This window comes from Mixophyes fleayi, chromosome 6 (assembly GCF_038048845.1).
Source record: "Mixophyes fleayi isolate aMixFle1 chromosome 6, aMixFle1.hap1, whole genome shotgun sequence".
NCBI lineage: Eukaryota > Metazoa > Chordata > Amphibia > Anura > Limnodynastidae > Mixophyes > Mixophyes fleayi.
This window is the reverse complement of record NC_134407.1, coordinates 14,308,366-14,332,185: the sequence shown is the minus strand read 5'-3', so window position 1 is coordinate 14,332,185 and position 23,820 is coordinate 14,308,366. Positions and strand designations below refer to the sequence as shown.

Here is a 23,820-nt window from a genome sequence, read left to right as displayed (position 1 = left end):
TGTCCGCTGAGCTCATATTCTTCTAGGACGGAACAATCTACAAAAAGAACAGGAAGTGCTAGGGTTCTTCTCGGGCTTCTCTGCAGATTTCAGTCATAGAATAGTCAACTTATGTATCTACTAATTCCTGCATTGTACAATTGACAAAATTAAAATCTGCCTAACAAATTGACAAATTTTGAAATTAAAATCCATTTAAAATTAACCATAAGAATACAAACTATAAGGAGCCCCATAAAGATCAGTGTTGCTGAACATTGGCAATTTTATTAGTATTTTTAGAAGAACAAACTATGAACATTATACGTGCATGTTATTAAAACAAATGAATAAATCTGTTCAATCTTGAGGATAAGGCTTATTGGATATTAAGGGGGTTAAGAAACCCACAGAACAATTTTGTAGGTAACTTAATAACTTGGCAGGATATCCTACTACTTAGGTTTGTAAACTTAATTTCAACTAGGGAGGGGGATTAAAGCTTGAAATATGTTTAGCTGGTGGTATAAATTCTTAAGGACCCTTTTTTTAGAAGGATGGTCCAGAGTCTTGTCTCCTTGCCTTTCTGTGGTATCACAAGCCATTAATAATGAAAACCTTTACTGTTTCAGTGCTGCCCAGATTTGAAGTTAACGTGGACGCTCCAAACACTGTGTCCGTGATATCAGAGACTCTGACTTTCAATGTATCTGCCATGTACGTAGTTACTTTATTTTTCCAAAACAACTCGAGTGGCATTGTGTGATGGCAATTACAGCAAATTTATTCTTTCTCTAATGAAATTTCATTGTTCAATTACATTTTATGCGACACAGTACAAAATGTATCCTAATTTTTCTTTACAAGAAATCCTTAAAATGTAATTTTATTTTTTTTGTTAGCTCCCTGCACTTGTATGAACATTTCCTTTTTTCTTTAACCAATATCATCAATTACCTGTATTTTGCCTCTCCCCCCAGATACACATTTGGTGAGCCAGTGGCCGGCTCTATCACCGTTAGGTATTGCAAGCAGCCAGAGTTTTATGGCAGACGACAAAACTGCTTCCCAAACAAAGGTGGTTTCTGCACTAATATGACTGGAGAGGTGAGTGCAGAGACCCTATGAGATGTTCAAGTAGAAATTGGATATAGAATAGATGGAAGTGAAGCATTGTTCAATACTTGACATGAATTGATAGATGTGTATATATTAGTGTGTGGGTTGTTTTTTTATTTTTATTTTTTTTTTGTTTTTATTTGTTTGGTAGTGTCAAACCATTATTGCTTTCACTCTGACTTCCTCTCCCCAGTTTATTTTTTCCCAAATGTCCTCATTTACCCAGTGCTCTTGTTATGCATTGTCAGTACACAGGATAGTACTAATGTTCCCACACCACCTAAATCCACCATCGTTTGCAAAAACCAGTCAAATTGCAAATCATTGTACCTATTTGTGTATCTGTGCTTGTCTTGAAATGTTATGAAATTGTGTAATCAAATGCCCCCCCCCCCCCCCCCCCGTGGTTATATTTAAAACTCAATGACAGTATATTGAAAATTTTCCCCCAAATGTCTAGTATATCTTGGAGCCTCAGTTTATTGCACTGTAGGGTGAACATAATATACATTATCAAACCACAAATGCACTGGACTGATCCCCCCCCCCAAATGATCAGTATTTAGCGCAATTAACCAACGTATCAATTTTATTCTAGACCAGTATAACAGCAGTCCCTAGGAATAAATCTGCATTTAATGTATTGAAAGCATGTAATTGTTAGTCATTTTGATATGATAAAGCCCCTTTCAAATGAACATACGCAGTTAATCTAGGTTTTCTATTCTAAAAAATATTGTACGTAAATGTGTAAAACTACAGAATTGTAAGAGGTTAGATTTACAATTAAAAAATATTACTATACGTTTATTGAGGCTCATCCTATTTCTCCCCTGTAGCTTGGTCCGGATGGTACTTACAGTGGTGTCATTGACATGCTTACACCCACCATGAGGACAGCGGGAAGAGGAACGTCCATTAATTTTGATATCACTGTGACTGAAGCCGCGACAGGTAATAACTACATCAATCACTGAGTGTTCCATTCTAGTCATTTTACTTAAACACTTTCTCTCAAGCCTAAGCCTGCAAACCATTGTCATCCTGCCATTTTTTCCATAGGCATTCAAGTCACTGAAACGCGTTATGTATATATCACCAGTCAACCAGCCTCACTTCAGCTCGACTATGAATCGCTGAACCAGTATTATAAGCGTGGTTTGAATTACCCTTTTGGGGTGAGTGTCATTTGTGGAACTACATAATATAAAAAAAATCAGTGGGGCCTCTCTCACAGCAAATGGTAATATCTGATTTCCAGCTACATTTTAGACCCAATTGCAAGCATGCACACCCCCCCCCCCCCCCCTATTGAACGGTTTTCATAGTAGTCGAGCTATTGAAGAACATATGCACAAGCTTCCCTCCGTCACTTGTCGTCTGCTTTGCTCTGCATTCACTAAACTGACTGCATGTACCTGAGCAGCCGCCTCCAAGTTCAGCTCCAATTAAACAGCTAGCAGGATAGGCTCCCACAAGCACTTGTGACTATAATATAATATGCTGATCCATATGTGCTGCCAAGTATTCAAGGTCAAACCATCTGCAGAGCGATGACTTGTGCCAAGTATGTATGCAAAAATGGGCAAGATCTGCCAATTATATGTACAGCCATGTCTGCTGTTAACGATAATATGCAACTCCTGGTTTACTTGCAATTTATTACTGCTGCCTGCAAAGTCCTGCTAATAGCAGTGATCAGCCTACTGGGTTATGGTCTGATCACTTGCCCTGTGATCAACTCTGATAGTCAATCACAGTCCAGTTTGGAACCCCCAGCGGCTATCAAACCAGTTGTGGCTGCTTTGGAAACCGTCCTTGGTGGAAAGGATAGAAATAGTTCTTCCTTCCTTGAAGAGTTGTAGGAAAGGAATTCATTCAAATGTATATCTAATTCTGCATGAGATATTTGACCTGATGGAAATGTACTATATTGGTCTGAGAGATATCTTATATCTATTTTTATTTTTTTTCATTCCAGGTAACCTTAAAAGATGAGAGAGGCCAACCTATACCTAACCAAGAGATTGAGTTAGAGCTTGATGGGAGAACTATTCAGACTTTGATCACTGACTCTGATGGCAAAGTGGAGTATGAGATAGATACATACAATATGGTAAAAGAGAATTTTACACTCAAGGTGAGTAATCTACCAACATAACTTTATGTAAGTGTAATGAAACTTAATACCAAAATACCTTAATACCATTAAACTGAACAGTTTTGACACTATCTAGCAAATCTAGGCGCCCACATGATTAGTGTGTCCTTCTACAGTCTCTAAGATGAGCTCTGCTAAATAAATGGCCCCTAGAAATTGGGGGAGGTGGACAAAAGAAAAATGTGCCCAGAGTGAGTATCGGGCAATTTATCTGACTCGTCTCTCATAACTTACATTCTCGGTTCCTAGTGGAGTAATCCTATAAACTAGAGAGGGAGTACTTGAAACAATTGGTCATGTGAGGTTGTGGTACCTTTTAATCTCTATCTGGATTCTAAAATGTGAAACATTTTTCCAATGCACAGATCTGTTTAATGTCTGCAACGATTACCTTCCACCTAATGAATGCCCTGTCTGCCTCTTTCACAGGCCAGTTACAAGAATCCCGATCAGTGTTTTTATGCAGAATGGAGAGATGCAGATTATCCCTACGTTGAATACACAGTGTACCGCTTTTACTCCCAATCCGGCAGTTTCCTGCAGATGAAACGCCCCAAAGGAGAACTGAGTTGTGGAAAAAGCCATTCTATTGATGTGCAATACATCGTGACCCCAGCAGGAGTTGGAGAAGGAGCAACCAAAGCCACTTTCTACTACGTGGTGAGTGGTGAAGAGGAGTAAAAGACAAAACTAAGCGAGTGAACATTGTATGTTTATATAGAGTGCAGCTAAAGACTTAACGTTTTCAGACTAGAAAGTTCATGGAAGGGGAGTCTGTCTCTAGGTCAAGAACTCATTACTTAGAGGAAAGCCTGTGTTGAACAAGCTATCTTTGCAGTGCGTGTACCCTGTAATAAAGAATAATGTGAATACAGGATACACATCATTTGTACAAAGATTAACCAGCTTCCTTTCAGCCTATTTGATCTATAAATGTACCTGGGTTGCTCCCACATGGAGAGGTTTCTGAAGTTTTCTTTAAATTGTAGAACAATAACATGAGTTCCATAAAGAGTAAGGTTTCTACAAATATCAGTCTTTGATTTATTGAGGTTTTTTTTTCTTGCATTTTAATGCACCATTTAATATCTCCTTTAGATGTTATCAAGATCAAAGATTGTACAGAATGGTCAGATAGAGGTTGACCTGCCCAGCAGTAAGTATATTCTTTTGTATGATAGGTAACATTGAAGAGGTGTTTAAAGTGCACTCTGTCTGCACGTAGGGGGTGGGTGCAAAGCATTCTAGTGGATTGGACAAGAACCATGTATTTATAAGTCTAGATTATTGCGTAATGGTGTGGGGTATCTTACTGGCTATATAACTTGTAAGATGTTTGCTTATGTACAGAAGTCTGTATAACAGACCAGGTGGGTTCACTAACTTTCTATCTCCTTGCAGCTATGAATGGGTCTTTCTGCTTTGATGTCCCTGTGTCCTCTGATGTGGCCCCTAATGCAGATATGGTTGTATACACTATCCTGCAGAAAGAGTTCATTGCTGACACCACCAATCTCAATATAGAAAAGTGCTTTAAAAATCAGGTATGTGGATAGTTTGTGGGTTGAAAACATTGGCGATGGCCTGCTTTTGAGCTTCATCTGCCTTAATTTCATTAGGTGACCTTTTGAGTGTTGCATTATTGTGTTTTTTTGTTTTTTTGTTTTTATATGTTCCCATTCTCTCAATTGTCAAGAATTGGAAGTTACTTATTAAAGAGCAAGCTGTCCAAATACGATGTTCTCTTGTAGATTAGATATCCATAGGGCTATATTTACCACTAACTGAAATACCCAGCATTGCCCAGGTTTAAATTGAAGTTATCAATGAGATGGATGTAACTGTCAACCTTTTACAATTAGCCACTTAGCAGCTCTTCCAATACATCCATGAGGTGGTTGCCCAATTTTTTTTTTTTTTGTTCTGATATTGAATATCATCCAGTGGAAGGCCCAGAACAGGCTCCTCAGGTCAAAGTTCTGCCTAGCATATACCAATGGGAGGTCCAGGGCTAAAACCTGGCCAGGAACCAACTGGACCACCTCATGTTTGCTTCATTCGGTTGGTGCCAGGATATCTGAATGCATAACCAGACAAACAGAACAATGATGTTTATATCAGATATTGACCTAGGGTTTCTCAGTTATTGTGTTTTTTAATATTTGGTCACAGCAGAACACAAGATGGAAAATTTTCTTTGTTGTTCCCCCCCATATAAGACACAAAGGTTAACTGCAATATGATATGTTGTATAATTGTGGGTGATTACTGGGCACCTTCAGTAATGCTGTTGCATAGACAAGCTGGCACATTGGCTAATATTGCTGCCACACAGAGCTGGGGCCCTGTCTGTATGTTGTCCCCATGCTTGCCAGGTGTCTTAGTTTACTCCCTGTGTCCAATAACTTTTTGGTAGGTTAATTGGCTTCAGACAAAGTGTATTTGTATTGCATTGTGGGGAATTTAGACTGTAATCTCCACTGGAGCAAGGACTGGTGTGAATGATTAAATATTATAAGGTGCTGGTGGAATATAAATCAAATGATCTAGGTATAATATCTGGCTGAGGTGGGTCAAAGACTGTATAAACTGTCACTGTTTTGCTGTCTGTTCGTGATAGGGGTACAGAGATTAGTCGCCTATAAAAGTGTACAGATGGTCTATACACCCCCTCAATCTCAGGAGAGCTGTAGAAAGTAAAAGATTAGTGTGTTGTCCATATTTAAGATCTTAATCTGTGGAATGGTAACGGAAGGACCTTTTTTCAAAGTTCAATCTGTCTGGGGGGGAAAGTATGTGGTGAATTATCTAGAATTACTAGATATGCGCAGGCTCTGATTATCACAATCCGAGCCCACCCGAAGAGTGCGGATCCGACAGCGATCCGAGCACTGTTCGGGTATTTCCGGTGGGGAGAATCAGTGAAAGCGAGGCTGAGACTCCAAATCCCGCCGTCTGATTCTCACGAGACTCGGATAGTATAAATTCCCCACTTGCCGCCGGCATCTTCAGTCGGGCTAAGAACAGGGAAGAGGGAGGTTGGATTTTTTAGTGGTGCTGTGTCCTGTCACTCTGTCCTGCTGAATCCAGTGGTTACTTTATTCTTTGCTCTGTCCTGCTAAGTCCATTGTTATTAAAAACTTCTTAAAAAATTATAAAAAAAAAAAAAAAATTCTACTGCAATATATAAATACATTCACTGTTCCTGCAGTCCAGAAATATTAGTACCAGAGATTAAACTATAATGGAGTACCAAAATTTGGAGGATAAAGTAGGGAAAGATCAAGAACCACTTCCTCCTAATGCTGAAGCTGCTGCCACTAGTTATGACATAGATGATGAAATGCCATCAACGTCGTCTGCCAAGGGCGATGCCCAATCTCCTAGTAGAGGGCATGTAAAATCCAAAAACCCAAAGTTCACTAAAATGAGCAAAAAAAAGAGTGAAAATCATCTGAGGAGAAACGTAAACTTGCCAATATGCCATTTACGACACGGAGAGGCAAGGAACGGCTTAGGCCCTGGCCCGTGTTCATGACTAGTGGTTCAGCTTCACCCAAGGATCTAAGCCCTCCTCCTCCCCCCCCCCCCTCTAAAAAATTTGAGAGTTAAGCTCTCATCAACGACACAGCAAACAATTCTGCCTTCTAAAGATATGGCATCACAAATCCCCAAGGCGAGTCCAAGGGTGTTGGTGGTTGCGAAGCCTGGCCTTCCCATCACTGTATGGGAAGAGGTGGCTCCTTCCACCATTTGCAGCACGCCCTCTGCATATGCTGGAAGGATCACCCACAGTCCAGTTACAGATTTGGCTAATGAAGGTGTGAATGTTGTACACCGGGAGAAGGATATTGATGTAGCTGGCGCTGAGGAGGAACTTGACTAGGAGGATGCTGATGTGGTTATCTTGAATGAGGCACCAAGGGGGGGGGAAACAGTTGTTGTCCATGGGATGAAAAAGCCTGGGCAGAAGACCAAAAAATCCACTTCTTTGGTCTGGAGTTATTTTTATCCCAATCCGGACAAAAAATGTATGGCCATATGTACCTTATGTAAAGCTCAAATAAGCAGGGGTAAGGATCTTGGCCACCTAGGGACATCCTCCCTTATACGCCACCTGAAGAACCTTCATAATTCAGTGTTTTGTTCAGGACCTGTGGCTAGGACCATCAGCAGTCCAGGGACACCTAAATCCCTTGGTCCTGTTGTATCCACACCAGCAACACCCTCCTCATCAATTTCCTCCACGATCTCGATCAGAGATAGTCCTGCAGGCCATGTCGCCGGCATGACTGAGTCCTCTTCAAACCGAGATTCTTCCGGAGGATCCTGCAGCGGTACGCCTACTACTGCCGCTGCTGCTGGTAGTCTGTCATCTTCCCAGAGGAGAAGTCATAAGAACGCTACGTCTTTCACTAAACAGTTGACTGTACAACAGTCGTTTGCCATGAGCACCAAGTACAACAGTAGTCCTCCTATGGCAAAGCGGATAACTCTGGCCGTAACAGCTATGTTGGTGTTAGACGTGCGTCCGGTGACCGCCATCAGTGGAGTGGGATTTAGATGGTTGATGGAGGTATTATGTCCCCGGTACCAAATCCCGTCGAGATTCCACTTCACTAGGCAGGCAATACCCGGGATGTACAGAGAAGCAAGAACAAGTGTCCTCAGTCCTCTGAAAAATGCGGTTGTACCCACTGTCCACTTAACCACGGACAAGTGGTTCAGGGCAAACTAAGGACTATATGACATCCCACTGGGTAGATGCATCGCCTTCCGCAGCAGCTGCATCAGCATCTCCACAACGCCTGCTCGTTCCAAGGCAGGCAACGTTGTGTATCACCGGTTTTAATAAGAGGCACAACGCTGACAACATCTTAGAGAAACTGAGGGAAATAATCTTGCAGTGGCTTACCCCACTTACACTCTCCTGGGGATTAGTGGTGTCAGACAACGCCAGTAACATTGTGCGGGCATTACATATGGGCAATTTCAAGCACATCCCATGTTTTGCCCACACAATAAATTTGGTGGTGCAGCATTACCTGAAGAGTGACAGGGGTGTGCAGGATATGCTTGCGGTGGCCCGCAAAATTGCTGGACACTTTCGGCATTCAGCCAGTGCCTACTGCAGGCTCGAGCAACATCAAAGAAGCCTCAACCTGCCCTGCCATCACCTCAAACAAGAGGTTGTGATGCGCTGGAACTCCACCCTCTATATGCTGCAGAGGATGGAGGAGCAGCAAAAGGCCATTCAAGCCTACACAGCCACCTACGACATAGGCAAAGGAGTGGGGATGCGCCTGAGTCAAGCGCAGTGGAGACTGATTCACGTGTTGTGCAAGGTTCTCCAGCCGTTTGAACTTGCCACACGAGAAGTCAGTTCCAACACTGCCAGCTTGAGTCAGGTGATTCCCCTGATCAGGCTGTTGCAGAAGCAGCTGGAGAAAGTGAGGGAGGAGCTGTTAAAGCATTGCGATTCCACAAAGCATGTAGCTCTTGTGGATGAAGCCCTTCGTACGCTTTGCCAGGATCCGAGGGTGGTCACTATTTTAAAGTCAGAGGAATACATTCTGGCCACCGTGCTCGATCCTCGGTTTAAAGCGTATGTTGTGTCTTGTGTCCGCCGGAAACAGAGTCTACAGAGGTGCAAAGACCTACTGGTCAGGAGGTTGTCCTCTGAAGAGGACCGTGACAGGCCAACAGTTCCTCCTTCATTTTCTTCCACACCTGTGGCTGCGAGGAAACAGCTGAGATTTCATAAACGACCCACTGACGGTGATGCTGAGAACATCTGGTCCGGACTGAAGGACCTGCCAACCATTGCAGACATGTCTACTGTCGCTGCATTGGATGCTGTCACCATTGAAAAAATGGTGGAGGATTACTTTGCTGACACCATCCAAGTAGACATGTCAGACAGTCCTTATTTTTACTGGCAGGAAAAAAGCAGTTTGGAAGCCCCTGTACAAACTGGCTCTATTTTACCTGAGTTGTCCCCCCTCCAGTGTGTACTCGGAAAGAGTTTTTAGTGCAGCGGGGAACCTGGTCAGTGAGCGGTGAAGGAGGTTGCTTCCGCAAAACGTTGAGAAGATGTTCATAAAAATGAACTAAGACCAGCACTGGCCTCCAGAGACTACAGAGGGACCTGTGATTGTGGAGTCCAGCGGGGACATCATCATGTGTGAGGATGAGGAAGTACACACTGAAGGGGACGATGAATCTGAGGCTGAGGACGACATCTTGCCTCAGTAGAGCCAGTTTAGTTTGTACAGGGAGATATGAATAGCTTTTTTTGTGTGGGAGCCCAAACAAACCAATCATTTCAGCCACAGTAGCTTGGTATGCCCTGTCGCTGAAATGATTGGTTTGTTAAAGTGTGCATGTTCTATTTCAACAAAAGGGTGGGTGGGAGGGCCCAAGGACAATTCCATCTTGCACTTTTTTTTTTTTTTTTTTTTTTTTTTTGGGGCATTATGTGCTCTTTGGTGCCTAGTTTTTCAAACTGCCATCCTGTCTGCCACTGCAGTGCCACTACTAGATGGGCCACGTGTTTGTGCCACCCACTTGTGTCGCTTAGCTTAGACATCCAGCTACCTCGGTGAATCCTTTTGGCCTAAAAACAATATTGAGGCGATTATTGTGAGGTGTTCAGAATAGACTGGAAATGAGTGGATATGATTGTTATTGAATGTTGTTGAGGTTAATAATGGCGTAGGAGTGAAAAAAACAAACTGGTTTTTAGCACTTTTTATGCTTTTTATTTTTTAAAAAAAAATCGGAACCCTAAATCAGAACCAAAACCTTGAGTGGGGTGTTTTGGCAAAACAAATCAGAACCCAAAACACAAAGTGGCCAGTGCACACCTCTAATAATTACTAGTATGGTCATTAGACTCCTATAGGTTGCAAGACAGTGTACAGGCTAGAAAGCCAACAATTCTTAACTCATGGGACAAATAAAGCATGAACTGCATAGCTTGATCTAGAATTAATAGTGTGAGTCTTATTAACAGTCTTGCCCTATTGACTATATGTTATCCTAATGGACACATTTGGAAGAAACATCCCAGGACAGCACATTAAAAAGAAGTATAGTCATCACCAGGACAGCCTCCTATTCAACCTCTGGTGTTGGCCAGCAGGGACAAGCTCCAAAATCTTTGCTTTTTGGAACTTTGTAAATCATGCAAAATGACAGCCCCGTAGTATCCTATGGGGACTGCTTTTGCTTATGAAGTGGGACCTCCGTTATCTCCACTATGCAGTATTTTCAGCTCTTGGGAACTCCTTAAATGAGCCATTTAGATTGTCAATTCCCTTATGTGGGATAATGGTGGATGTTCTAAACTGTCAATATGGATAGTTGCTGTTCTATGAAGGCAATGCATTAGTTGTAGTGATTGTTCTTGGGCTCTTTCTAGCCCACTTCAGTGGAGCCATAGCCTGTGAAACTCTTGAGACATTTGTCAAGATTGGTCTCCTTCCAGCAAAACTATAGGGCAGGATCAACTGGCAATGGTTAGTTTGCGCTCTTCCTTTTCACAGTTAAATCCATAGATTCAGACTGAGTCTTGCAGTAAAAGTCTACGGTAATATATTAAAGTCTAGAGAATAAACATGATGCTCTGCAGAGCTTGTATCCTTATCTGCATGTTTCACTTTTTAGGTGTCCATGACTTTCTCAGGAGAAAAAGGAGTGCCGGGCTCTGACGTTGAAGTACAGGTGGCTGCAGATCCAGCTTCCATTTGTGGACTCCGAGTGATTGATTACAGTCTCCTACTGCTTAACTCCTTTGAGCCGTTCTCGCCTGATGGAGTAAGTTGTGGAGAACTTACTGTGATTTCCTACTAAAACCTTAACTTTTACTTTTGGACTCCTGACCTCAGTCTTTCACCAGTTATGGTCTAATCTATCTTCCAAATGACCAAATCGGTGCTATTGAAACAGATTCTGCATTATTAAATGTACATGCATGCCAGATCATAAATCTATAGTAAAGACTTGTCACCTATGAAGCATACTGTGAGTGATGGTTTCCTCTAACCCTGTCTGACACTCACCTGTGTGCTACAAGCTTGCAGCAACAGTGGTTAATGCTTGTCTTCACTGCAGAGGGGTGCATCTTTGGGATGTTGGCTTTTAGGGAGTGGTTCACCAGGGGGTTAGGAGGGGCTGAGTATTATGCAGTTGTATTTGGTGGCTTACCTTTATTCTGGAATGTTACACTGCTCTGCATTGTCATAGCTGGCTGTAATGTCATCCAATCGTTAATAGGAATTAATAAAACTGGCCACTTAGCCATTCATATAATAAAGGCATAAAGGCATACTATTGGAACGAGTTGTGGGTATATGAGTGTTTACAGCAAGACACATTCTCTATACAGTTTTATTCACTTTTCTGGCTTTCTCAGACTTATGTGCTGTATGGGGATGACAGTTTGGTTTCAAAGTGGCTTCAATAAAGGGCACTTTTCTGAGGATCTGAAACCGGTAGGGGGTTTGCCGCACACTGTTAATACGCTGTTATTTCTCTTTATGTTGTAAGGTGCCTCTATATGCTGCAGCACTGTAGAGTAAGAACTTATATGGTGGATTAAGAAATTATTAGATGAATAGAGGGCCCTGCTCATGATCTTATAATCTAGTAAAGAGAGGGGAGCACTGAGACAACGGGAGCTAGAGTGGCTCAGTGGAGATTAGGACACATGTAAGTGTAATGTGAGTAGCTTTGGTGGGAGTAGAGTAGGCTCTAGTAAAGACGTGGGTTTTCAGAGTATTTGGAGGCTGGGGAAGAGTCTGATCAGGTGAGTTTGGGAATTACGTAGGTAGTTTGGTTTTATAAATAAGATTAGTTGTAACATGCATTTCTTATGCAGTAACTGATTTAAACACAGGTGCATCCACAAACTAAGTCGCCTCTCATAGTGGCATACTGCATATTTTGTTCCCAATAAACCATCAGTATTCTATCAATAATGGTCAATGGCTCAAACTCCTCATCTCAGCCAAAAGACTGGGACCAAGCACAGCACAATCACTACTCCACTGGGAGGTGGGAATGCAGCATACACTGGTCAAAATTAAACTTTGCTTAGAAAAAAAGTGCACAGCAAACTCATATTGGACTCCATCTCAAATTCAGTAAGGCATTTTCTACCTTTATATAGCCTGCCTAAGATCATCTGACTGTCTTCTCCTGAAGCCTCTAAGTACAGAAATCTGAAACATCTTTGGCAGGTTTAAACACTCTTGCTCATATGAAACATCTAACAAGCTTAACAGCAATCCAGTAGTTAATGCACAAACCATATGTTGGAACTTGTGACCAGGAGATTTCTGTAGCATACTCCACTTTCCAAATGGAGGCAAGAACTAATATCTAAGTAATCAACAGCACAGTATGGGGGCATGGCTTTATAATTACTACTTGTCTAATATAAATTACTTTGCATTTTACTGCCGATGTTAGAAAGTGTAATACTCCACCAAATTCTCCTGTTCTCAAAGTTCCCATCTATGGATACAGTTGAGACTGGTATAAAACTCATCCCCTTCTTCTGTAACATAAATGCCTCAAATGTTTAATTAGCTGGTGTGAGCAGAAGTTTGTGATAACTTTACATAATCAGTCCATATTCACAGAATACATTTACTTCACTCGTTCCTTTTTCCCCTCTTACCACAAAAAATATATGTGCAGTGCTTATATGTCCATATTACAGATCTACGGCTCTATTCGGACCTGGTACTCTGGTTACTATGTTGATGGCTTCAATCTAGAGGACCCAGAACCCCAATGTGAGGATCCAAACAAAATAGCCTTCTATGATGGAGAGTACTATAAGCCTGTGAGCAGCCGCTCCGAAGGAGACACTTATCAGAAGCTTAAGGTTAGTATGTGGTGAGGCAGACTTGTTATCCTGTAGTCAGCAGGTCAAAACTTGCACTAGGGTGTCCACCACCTTATTTCCTTTTATAAATAAAACTTGGACACTAAGTAATGCTTTTCCAACCTACTGTTATAGGATATAATTTAATACACAATGGCACAAACTGGTGAATGCATAAATTTTGTATGCAGTTATATAAATGTCTTGTTTCTTTCAGGCACTTGGGCTGATGGTTAGCACAGATGCCACACTGAGGAAACCTGTGGTCTGTGGTGATAATCCCCCACCTGAGTTTGCAGTTCCATTGGGTGGTCTTGCTAAAGGTGAATACACGTCTGTGGCTCATTCTGTAGCAGGTATCCAAATTTAGAACCTTAACCCTCCATTAAATAATTAATAATTCGATTTATATCCAGATTATATTTTAACAATCTTTGAGAAGGACAAATCGGACAACACACCTGTAGATTATAACCCCATCTTGGACTACTCAATGAAGCCAGTCACAGCTAATATTACTCTTTAGATGAGTTCATTTTGTGAGCAAGAATATGTACCATGAGAATTACTATAGTAATCGATCACCATCATTTCTTTGCTTTTGCCTCAATAAGACACATGAACAAGCAATGGATTAAGTGTGGAGGGCCAGCAAAAGCTGTAGCCAATCGCATTAAAATAACAGCATTTAGCCAATTAGAAACATTAATGGGGTGAGAGGTCAATGATCTAACTAGTGCACAAATTGTGGTTTTAATTTTACGTCCAACTCTATTCCGGCTCTTAAAATTCAATTTGTGTATAATTCTTCCCAGTGTTGTCATTCCAAGGCTCTACAGAATGACCTTTTGTGTGTGTAAGGTGGTAGAATACACAATTAATGATCACAAGCCAAAATTGTGTAAACCTGCTAACTTTTTTTTTTTTTCTTTCCCCTTTTATCTTCTGCATGTATAGCAGCCCCTGGTGAGGCAGTCAACAGACTTGCTTTTGATGGAGCAGGTGGTTCTTCCAGTACATTTGAAACAGTTCGGAAAAACTTTGCTGAGACTTTCTTGTGGACTTTTCTAACTCTTGAGTAAGTGTGAACATTCCTGCACACGCACGGATCACTTGATCAAAAGTTTTGTCTACTCATCTACAAAAGTGGTTTAGTGACTACATTCTTGGCAGGTGCTTTGTAGCCATCAGATAGATAGATATATATCTATATCTATATATCCCATGCATTCTAGTCAAATCAAGCTACTTAAGGTGTTAAAAACTCCCCACTGTCACCCCCGGCAACCACCAACCACTCACAACTGTCACTTCTCCTTCAAGAAATATATAGGTCGGTGTATAACTCTGCCCAGCAGGTGGCGCTGCAGCTTGGTTTTTTTTTCCACACACGCCACTAGGCATTTATATAGTAGATAATTTTATTTATTCTTTTCTTAAAAGTTAACCTACAAAAATATTCTGATTGACTGACATGGTGGTAATTTTTATTTGTGTTTCCAGCGCTGAGGGTCGAAATTCTGTCTCTGAGAAGGTCCCAGACACTATCACAAAATGGCAAGGAACCGCCTTTTGTTTGTCCGATGAGGGAGGTTTCGGCATGACCAAAGAGCCAGCTAACTTCACCACATACCTGCCCTTCTTTATTGAGTTGTCTCTGCCGTATTCAATCATCAGAGGAGAAACCTTGGTCATGGTTGCCGTAGTACGCAACTACTTGGAGCAATGTGTCAAGGTACGTGATGGGTTCTGATGCTTTATGGCTTATGCTGCAAGAGCACAGATTTAAAACTTGGCTCATAAGTAGATGGGTGGATCAGGGCGTTCAACCGCTGATGTATCTAATACGGTCTCAAAACCAAATGCTATATTTAGTGTTGCAGGACAAGATGGTTGAATGAGCTTAAAACAGAAAGAGGCGACTCCTAATCTATGGGGTGCTTAGCAGGGAGCCAAAGACTCTCTGGGAATTCTGAAACCACTGGAGATCAGGTGTCCAGATTGTGCATATTTGTGCTGTATAATGCACAGGGTGGAGATTTGAGACACTCAAATACTCATTTATCAAGCCAGCGCTGAGAATCTATCTGTAATTCTCTAACCTTTTGAGATATTTAAACATTCCATTGTTTAATCTTCAAAAACGTAAGATCTAGATCTGTCTAATCCTCCAGAGTTCATTACTTTGGGTTCTTGTGAATAACATCAGGCAGCACTCATTATAACATGTACCTCTTTCTAATGGTTTTTATAACTGCGTATATTAATATTCCCTGACACTTCTCTACATGTGATCAGACATGACTTACAAGGGGATGTGTCATACCTAATTCAGGGAAAATGTGAGATGTGACACATGCAGAGCTGTAACTTAAAATGTGAATGCCTGGGGAAAGAGAAAAAAGCGTTGCTCCCTGGGTAGCCGCCCCTATCGCACAGCCCTAGTTACAGCCCTGGACACATGAATTGAGAACTGCATTTATTTCCCCTCATACTCCTGTCTTACTGAAGCATTATTTTTGGAGAACAATGGGCAAGTACATAAGTGGAAATTCACTTTCTACTGTCCTGGCAGACTTGTTTGGTTTTTCATTACCGTTAGGTAGGTATGACAATTGTATTCAATGTGCAGACCTGAGCATAGCTGTCATATTCAAGTGTGCTGAAAATAAATGTTTGTCTGGACATTAAAATCCTCAAGTTTGACTTTCCCAAGCGTAATGCGCAGGACTAAGTGGTGGTGTTATGGCTTCTGCTGTACAGTCCCATTGTGGCTCACAATCCTACATAGTCTGACAGGCATTTGCAAATTGTGGAATGGAAAGTTGGTATACCTGTGCATACATTGCTGCAAATGAGTACAATGCTTTCATATTTATTGGTCCTAAATGATTTGTATGGCAGTGACCATTTAACTTTTTAGTGCAGCTCTTATCCTGTTACTTTTGACTCTCTCCCTACTTATGGAAGTTGCTGTTTGCCTTGCTGTCTTTGTTTAGGTGCAAGTGACCCTGGAAAACTCTGATGCATTTAATGCTGTACAGAAGGAAGGAGAGCAGGATGCTTGTATTTGCCCCAATGAGAGGGCCACTTACAAGTGGGAAGTTGATGCTAACAAAATTGGTATGAACAGTTTCCATCACACTTCTGTTATCTGGCCAGTTCTGGACAGCCAGACTCTCCAATTGCTGCTTGTATTGGTCTCTGGTTCATTCTGCTTTCTTCATAGGAAAGATCGAGTTTACAGCGTCTGCTCAGACGACGCACATCGGCGAGTCTTGCGATGGCCCCAATGACTCCACTCAGTCTCCCCGCAAGGACACAGTGGTGCAAAGCCTTATTGCAGAGGTGAGACTGTCAATGGCTGCAAGTACAAAATCAGATGTTTAATAGAATAAACTTAGTGGAGCTCCTAGTTTGCCATAAAACTAACGGGGGTTGTTCAACCAGGCAGCCCTCAGGCCAGATGCTGCCCCAGACCATCTCCCTTCTATGTTGAATAGAATTTGTCCTGCGTACAGATGGCGGCAACAATCGGACAGCACTGATCTACACACTTCTATAATCTTTGATCACTTGTTCCATTTACCTTTTTATATTTCACATTAGAGAGCTGATAAACTAGACTAATTTCAGAAGTCAAATATAGCCATTATAAAATAAAATGGCTTCTGTCTTTACAAATTTAATGTGCCTCTGGCATAAGAATTTTCTTGCTACTTTTTGATGCCTACTGTTCTGGGATAATCAGTGATTACAGAAAACACCCATCTGGTGCAGATATTTTCGTTGTAATTAACTGATCTTGAATATTTTTAGGGTCTGGACATTCATAACCAGCCCTCTGTCAAATATTTGTACACAGCCTGAACTCTGAAATCATTATCAGTAAAATCTACTCCCTAATGCTTTTCAAATAAGAAAACCTCTCCTAAGGCTTCTGAAAAGTGGAAGTGTTGCCCATAGCAACCAGATTCTATCAATCGACTATCTAGCACAGGCCTGTCCAACCTGTGGCCCTCCAGGTGTTGTGAAACTACAAGCCCCAGCATGCTTTGCCAGTAGACAACCTGTTGATAGCTGTAAGGGCATGCTGGGACTTGTAGTTTCACAACACCTGGAGGGCCGCAGGTTGGCCACGCCTGATCTAGCACAATCATAGAAATGATGCCTAAAATCTGACTGGGCAATACCAGCACGTTTTTATTTTATTTTTAATCAAGGCTTTAGTAAATGAACCAAATTTCTTACCTTTACAATACCATTATAAAATGTACATGTTAAAAACTGTTTGACCGCCTGAACATCTCCCATAGTAATCCCAATTATACAGAACAGTTCTGCAGCAGAAGTGTTTATTGCTGTCACAAGAATCTTGCATTGCCATCTACTGGTCACCATTAATACAGCGTTGACTTCTCCAACGTTCTACAACCTGAGAACTATTTGGAAATACATAGCAATTTGGAAAGTCAGCATTTAGTTGACCTCCTTAGAGTTGATGAAAATAAGTAGCAGTGTCCCACCTGTTCTCAAAGCTAAAGCATTAAACTGCACATCTACAGATTACCAGTCATGTAACCTCTGTGATCATAATTGAAGTGTCAACCTATGTTCAGTAACTTTTTTTTTTTTTTTTAAAATGTTTGCCTGCTTTTTGCATTGTGTAATGTCCTCACTGACCCCTATGAGGTATGTGACCTGTTTTTCCCTTTTTCCAAGCCTGAAGGAATCCGGAGAGAACTGACGTTGAGCAATCTAGTATTGGTGCAAAGTAAGTTAAAAATGTTCCCTACTGTAGTTTTCTTGAGGCACAAAGATCGTCTTCCAACTGGGTCATATTCTGCTGAACGTTGATGTTTTGAAATGTTTAAATGTCCTTTCATGATGCAACTTAATATTACCATGTGGCAGAGACAACCATACATACTCCCATATGAGTTTATAACCCATTAGTTAATTGGACTCCATAAGTTGTTGTTGGGAAAGTAAAGTCCCCTTCTGTTTCAAAATATAGCCTTCCTAACACAGAATAATTGTCATAAGAAGAACCCCCTCATATTTTCTGGCTCTGAACTTCACTGTCCCCTAGAAGGCAGAACATTATAGAAACAACTCTCTGAATGTTTAATATTTTAAGGATTGTATTCCAAATATCACATTCCAGAAACCCATTATTGAGACCTTCCCAGACTTGAGGGTATATTTACTAAATTGAGCATTTGGTTGCTATAGGCAACATCTCCACTCTTTCAAACCTGCAGTTTAGTAAATATACCCCCTGGTGAATTAAGGTTCATGTATTGCATCGAACTTCTCAGTTACTTCTAAGGACAAGGACCCATTTATCCGATATCTATGCTCAATGACACATTAAAGAAAGTGGAGGCATTGATATGGGAGAAACACTTTGCAAAATATTTGCATAGCATTCTGTAATATGTTCTCCCCTAGATAATTCTCATATGCTGCCATCCTAACATTTCTTCCATTTATTCATCATGGTAATTTAATGTAGTTGAGGCATCTGGTTTCTGATGCTTTGGGAAATGAGTGACTCTGGTGTTGCTTTTCCTATGTACTGACTTGTCTTTCTTTTTTTATAGACAAGAACACTGAGATACCCCTCACAATAACACCACCAGATAATGTTGTGCCGGATTCTGTGTCGGCGTATGTTACCGCTATTGGTGAGACTCCTGAAGACACCCTCAATTTGCAGAAAAACCCTCATCCCATATTCCCAGTTTACTTGTTTTGTTATATTGCTGCAAGTGTTTAGTACAGTGCATATTTTAATGTAAAAGTTTGCAAAATACTATATACACTCTGCTTTGGTTTTATTTTCTATAAAATAAAGGAAACATAGCAAGTGTGATACCCCTGCTTGGTAGTATTGGTTCTATTGTGAATGGTTGTATTCATGACTCTTACATGAAACTACCCTTTGGTCAAACACTGGGCAGTAGCGCAGTCTCTCACACCTCTGCTTCCCTTTGACCCACATGACAAAGGTCCCCAAACATGTTAGTTTGACTACACTTTAACAGATGTAATGCATGATACAGCTACACCTGTGTGGGCTGATTGTCTCCCTATAGTCTCGTGTCTGAATCTCAGAACATCTTGCAGCATAACTCATTCCCATTATTTTGTTGAATACATCGCTTGGCACTTTGCAGAAAACATCTGTTTTATCCCTCCACCCATCAGATTCCGCTTGGTTCTCAAGCAAACCTCATTGAGGCCTCATTAGTGTCATGTTCTCAGTCTGACTCTCTCTGAGTGAATTGGCTTCTCTTGGTGCTAGGATTATCTGGTAGTTTGCACGTTCTTTGCCTTCCCATGCGGATTAGTTGACTCTAGAATGCTGTTTTTGAAATTTCCTATGTTCCATCTTGCCACTATACCTATTAATATTTATGGGACTCTGGCTCCTTTCCAGCTTCCAACATTCAACGCTTGATCCTCCCAACAAAATCCCTTAGAGTTTCACAGCTAACAAATCATCTCGCCTACAGTGGTACATACACAATTACAGCATTCCCTGTTAGTGAAGGCTCCCTGAGTAATTAGTTATTTAGCATGATCTTTTCCCAGATGGTCTCACTATAACTTGTCATAGCAAGGGCCGTTTGTAAAACTGTCTTTGTAGGGTTTTGTTGGCCGTTGAAGACTTGATAACTTGAAGTCCTGTAGCTCTTGGCAATGCACATACGGTAGTTTGCCAGTGTAGGCACTTATCCAAATAAGATCCAATTTATATATTTTTTATTTTTTTGTTCACTCACGGTCTCGTTCTTTCCTACAGGTGATGTTTTTGGCCTCTCGTTGCAAAACCTCCAGGATTTGGTCCAGAAGCCTTATGGCTGTGCTGAACAGAATCTTGCCCGTATGGCTCCCATCCCATATGTAGTGGCTTATCTCAACAACACCGGGCAGCTGACAGATGAGCTGCTTCAGAAAGCAAAGGGTTACATGTCTGAGGGTGAGCCTGGCTCTAAAGTGAAATGTAATCTGCCTTAGAAATATTTCAAAGAATTCTGCTGTAAAAAGAGGTAGTGTTGGGATTCAGTTATAGCCATTTTTAGCTAATAAGGTGCGAAAAGAGCTTCTCTAGGATTTAGAGTCCAGTTTGGCATTTCAGGTTAAGTCTTTCCAGTGGCCAGAGTATTTTTTTTTCTATACTACTGTTCTACATTGGTACCCAAAATAAGTACTTTGTGTCTTGTCTCTTAAATGGAAGCATCAATTAGGGATTAAGGGCTCTAAAATTTCATGTCACAAGTGTGGGCATGTTTTATTCTTTTAAAAAAAAAAATAAAAAAAATATATAGCTCTACAGAAAGCACTTCTGTAATAAATCATAGCAGCTGATAGACTATTATCTTTATGTAACTTGCTAACACTGGTGTTTTACCTTGTGTATTGGGAATAGAGCAATAAGTAGCATGATAGGTAACCGCGATGTCCATGGGGAAGCGGGAAATGCAGAGAAGGAACCAGCCATTGGTTTAATGTGCTGAAAAGAGAAATTACTGTAATCAAATGGGGACACGTATTATACAGCCTAACATCTCATATGTTTCTCCAGTGTGTTCTAGATGAACCTTCTTACATTTCAAGTAGCTCTTCCTATTATAAACACGTTTCTGTATACAAAAGGCCAGCATGTACTTATTCTTATGTAATGGTATTGCTAGGAAATAAGGTACAGAGAAATATTGCCCTGTTTTTATCTATTTCTAGGTTACTATCGTCAGCTCTCGTATAGCTATGGTGGTGGAGAATATAACTTATTTTCAAACTCAAGAGAACAAGGGAATTCAATGTAAGAATGAAGAGTTTGGTTCAGAACTGTCTGCAGTGGAGTAAGAACAAGGCAAAATGCAACTATGAAGGAGCATTGATTGTTGGGGTAGACCCTATAGGGTAGACTCTGGATTGAGTAGAAGGGAATGGATCAGTGTAGATTCCAGGATTGAAGGGAAAATTGTTTAGTTCATAGTCTCTAACAAAATTTGTTAGAGCATCTTCATGTAACATGATTTACTGGTCACTAAGCATGGTAACTGATGTATAGGTGTAGATCTTGCACTGTGATGCATATAACCTACCTTTTAGCTACTTGTAGTTGTGACCATCAGTAGAGTGTCCACACTGCACAGGGGCCACCTAGAACCTCTTACCCCTCCACTAAAAATACCCATTCAGTGCCTCACATGCTACTGGCTCCCATTTAGAAGGGCACTCCTCTGACCTGTCTAGAATGGGGACAAATGTCCTGCTCCATGGGATATAGGGATCCCCTCCTGAAATCGGGACAGTTTTGGAGGAATGCTAGAGAATTTTTTTTTTTATTATGCAGAGTACAAACTGGTATCTGTCATGAGACTGCAGTGTTCAATGGCAGGAAATCTGGTGTGTGTGGGGAAAATATCTCCATCCGCAACGTGACTATTTCCCAAATATCTTGATTTCCTGGGACTGTTGTGTGTGTCAGTGAATCATAATAGATTTTATTTTTATGAAGGCTGCTTGTATTTTAGGTTGTGTACATTAAGTATAACACACTTAGAGTTGGTGGATTTATCTGAAGAGGTTTTGTTCTGCTTGCAGGTTGACTGTCTACACCTTTAAGACATTTGAAAGTTGCAAACCATACATTTTCATTGATGAGACTAGACAACAGCAAACACTGATCAACTTGGAGAGCTCTCAAAGGCTTGACAATGGCTGCTTTAAAGCCAAGGGCAATGTAATCGCAATGCGGGTGAGTGATTCCTATAGAAAGTGTCCCAAAGAAACAGTCTACATTCCATCCACTGACTTGCATGTTATATTATTGTCACTTATAAGGCGCCAGACAGAGGGAGGAAATAGAGCATAGTGCATAAAACGTAGAGGTCCAACAAGCAAATGCAGTACATTGGAGTTTGTATGTTCTCCCTGTGTTTGCGTGCGTTTCCTCCGGGTGCTCCAGTTTCCTCCCACACTCCAAAAACATACTGCTAGGTTAATAGTCTCTCCCTTTCTCTGTCCCCCTCTGTGTGTGTGTGTGTGTGACGGAATATAGACTGTAAGCTTCAATGGGGCAGGGACTGATGTGAATGAGTTCTCTGTATAGCGCTGCGGAATTAGTGGCGCTATATAAATAGATGATGATGATGCAAGAAACATAAATGCAATAACTCAAACCTATGGTTATCATGAATTCCTTTTCTGTATACAAAACTGACAGTTGTCAGCACGTATCCTTTACACTGCATATCTGTGTGTATCTAGCAAATTGAAAATATGAGGTATTGGTTCATATTTTGATTAAAACATTTAAGCCTGCATCCCAGCATCAAGGGCACCTCAATATATGCAGGTCCTACACTGACCTATGTTTTAAACACCATTGAAATGCAGTTAAAAATCAGATCCACTCACCTCCCCAGGTATAGGGGTTTACATCTTGCAAGGGCTGGCTTGTGAGCCACACCCAAATGTCCCTTAAATGGGCTTGATGGACAGCTGCTATGACAATAAGGCAATATTTTGAAACAAAACCAGACAAAAAAAATCTTTTGTGTTCAGTTCCAACAGCCATGAGATGTCCAGATCGTACCTCCCCTGCCACTGACGCTCCTAGAGCCAGTCATGAGTATATAAGCTGCTATTTGAATCCCAATTATAAGGAGAGTGGCTTGGATCCAAGCTTGAAAAGCAAAACTCTTGCCAAAGTAATATTTTTTTTTTATTTTTTTTAGGACACGGACACTGATCTTTATTATACAGCTTACCTTTCTATCGCCCTCTGGGAATGCAAGTACAGCTTATCAGTAAGTAACCTTATCCATTCCAAGAAAGCAGAACATATATCAACATGTATGCAAGACACATTGTTGTACATCTGATCGGGTTTCTTTACATTCCTGCTTCAACCACATCATTGCAATAGAAGCATTTTCCACTAACTCATCTGTATTCATGACCTGACAGAGGAACAATGTCTGACTACAGATGGCTATATGGACATTGTTTCCACTCTGACACATGTCCTTCAATTGTACCGAAGACACATGACCTCTAAATTGATTTATCATGTGGATGACGCCTGAGCCAAGACATCCCTAATGATGGAAATGCAACTGCTCTTACTAGTAGCTGTACACACAACAACTCAATGTAACAATGTCTGCTTCTCCAAATCCTTTACCAAACACCTTCAGGTTTTTCTAATGCATAAAGGTGCAAATATTGCAAACACAACCTTGGCTATCTGAGAACTAATATTTAGGTTCATATACTTGTGCCTGAGACAATGTTGTTGATCAGTTCTACAAATGCTTAATTGTATTATACTATTTATCTTTCTGGTATAAATTGCAGTCAAATATTTTTGTTTGGCATCTGGTTTTGTGATGGTCCCACATCTTACATGTGTTAGGACTGTATAGTGCTGTAATTTCCATAATGCACTCTGGTAAATGTCATATTTCCAATGTTCCAGCTATAGCTGGTAACAGCCAGTGGGAGTACTGTAACAAAATAAATCATGTGCCAATCCATAGCATGTGCAAATCTCATTATCAAGAAGACCACCCTTAGGTTTAACATGGAAAACCACTACCATATTCTGTTCATAAAACTCCCTATGAGCTTCAGTTCTTAGTTAGAG

At 41.0% G+C, this 23,820-nt stretch overlaps 1 protein-coding gene across 3 annotated transcripts in view; it reads left to right on the top strand.

Moving 5' to 3' along the window:
- LOC142160851 (ovostatin-like) overlaps nucleotides 1-23,820 on the top strand; it is a 203,251-nt gene that overhangs the window by 14,854 nt on the left and 164,577 nt on the right. For 2 of the 3 annotated variants that reach the window (XR_012693321.1, XM_075215883.1), the window contains 21 exons: nucleotides 612-696; nucleotides 960-1,086; nucleotides 1,938-2,052; nucleotides 2,161-2,276; nucleotides 3,080-3,238; nucleotides 3,689-3,919; nucleotides 4,358-4,415; nucleotides 4,661-4,803; nucleotides 10,928-11,077; nucleotides 12,987-13,154; nucleotides 13,372-13,510; nucleotides 14,115-14,232; nucleotides 14,658-14,889; nucleotides 16,154-16,277; nucleotides 16,384-16,502; nucleotides 17,877-17,928; nucleotides 18,761-18,844; nucleotides 19,966-20,142; nucleotides 20,904-20,985; nucleotides 21,774-21,927; nucleotides 22,910-22,981. Coding sequence is in view for 2 of the 3 variants with exons in the window: in XM_075215883.1 (XP_075071984.1) it covers nucleotides 612-696; nucleotides 960-1,086; nucleotides 1,938-2,052; nucleotides 2,161-2,276; nucleotides 3,080-3,238; nucleotides 3,689-3,919; nucleotides 4,358-4,415; nucleotides 4,661-4,803; nucleotides 10,928-11,077; nucleotides 12,987-13,154; nucleotides 13,372-13,510; nucleotides 14,115-14,232; nucleotides 14,658-14,889; nucleotides 16,154-16,277; nucleotides 16,384-16,502; nucleotides 17,877-17,928; nucleotides 18,761-18,844; nucleotides 19,966-20,142; nucleotides 20,904-20,985; nucleotides 21,774-21,927; nucleotides 22,910-22,981 (2,705 nt within the window). In the remaining variant the exon portion in view is untranslated. The remainder of the gene's footprint in view (nucleotides 1-611; nucleotides 697-959; nucleotides 1,087-1,937; nucleotides 2,053-2,160; nucleotides 2,277-3,079; nucleotides 3,239-3,688; nucleotides 3,920-4,357; nucleotides 4,416-4,660; nucleotides 4,804-10,927; nucleotides 11,078-12,986; nucleotides 13,155-13,371; nucleotides 13,511-14,114; nucleotides 14,233-14,657; nucleotides 14,890-16,153; nucleotides 16,278-16,383; nucleotides 16,503-17,876; nucleotides 17,929-18,760; nucleotides 18,845-19,965; nucleotides 20,143-20,903; nucleotides 20,986-21,773; nucleotides 21,928-22,909; nucleotides 22,982-23,820) is intronic. The other variant, XM_075215882.1, reaches the window with a different exon arrangement.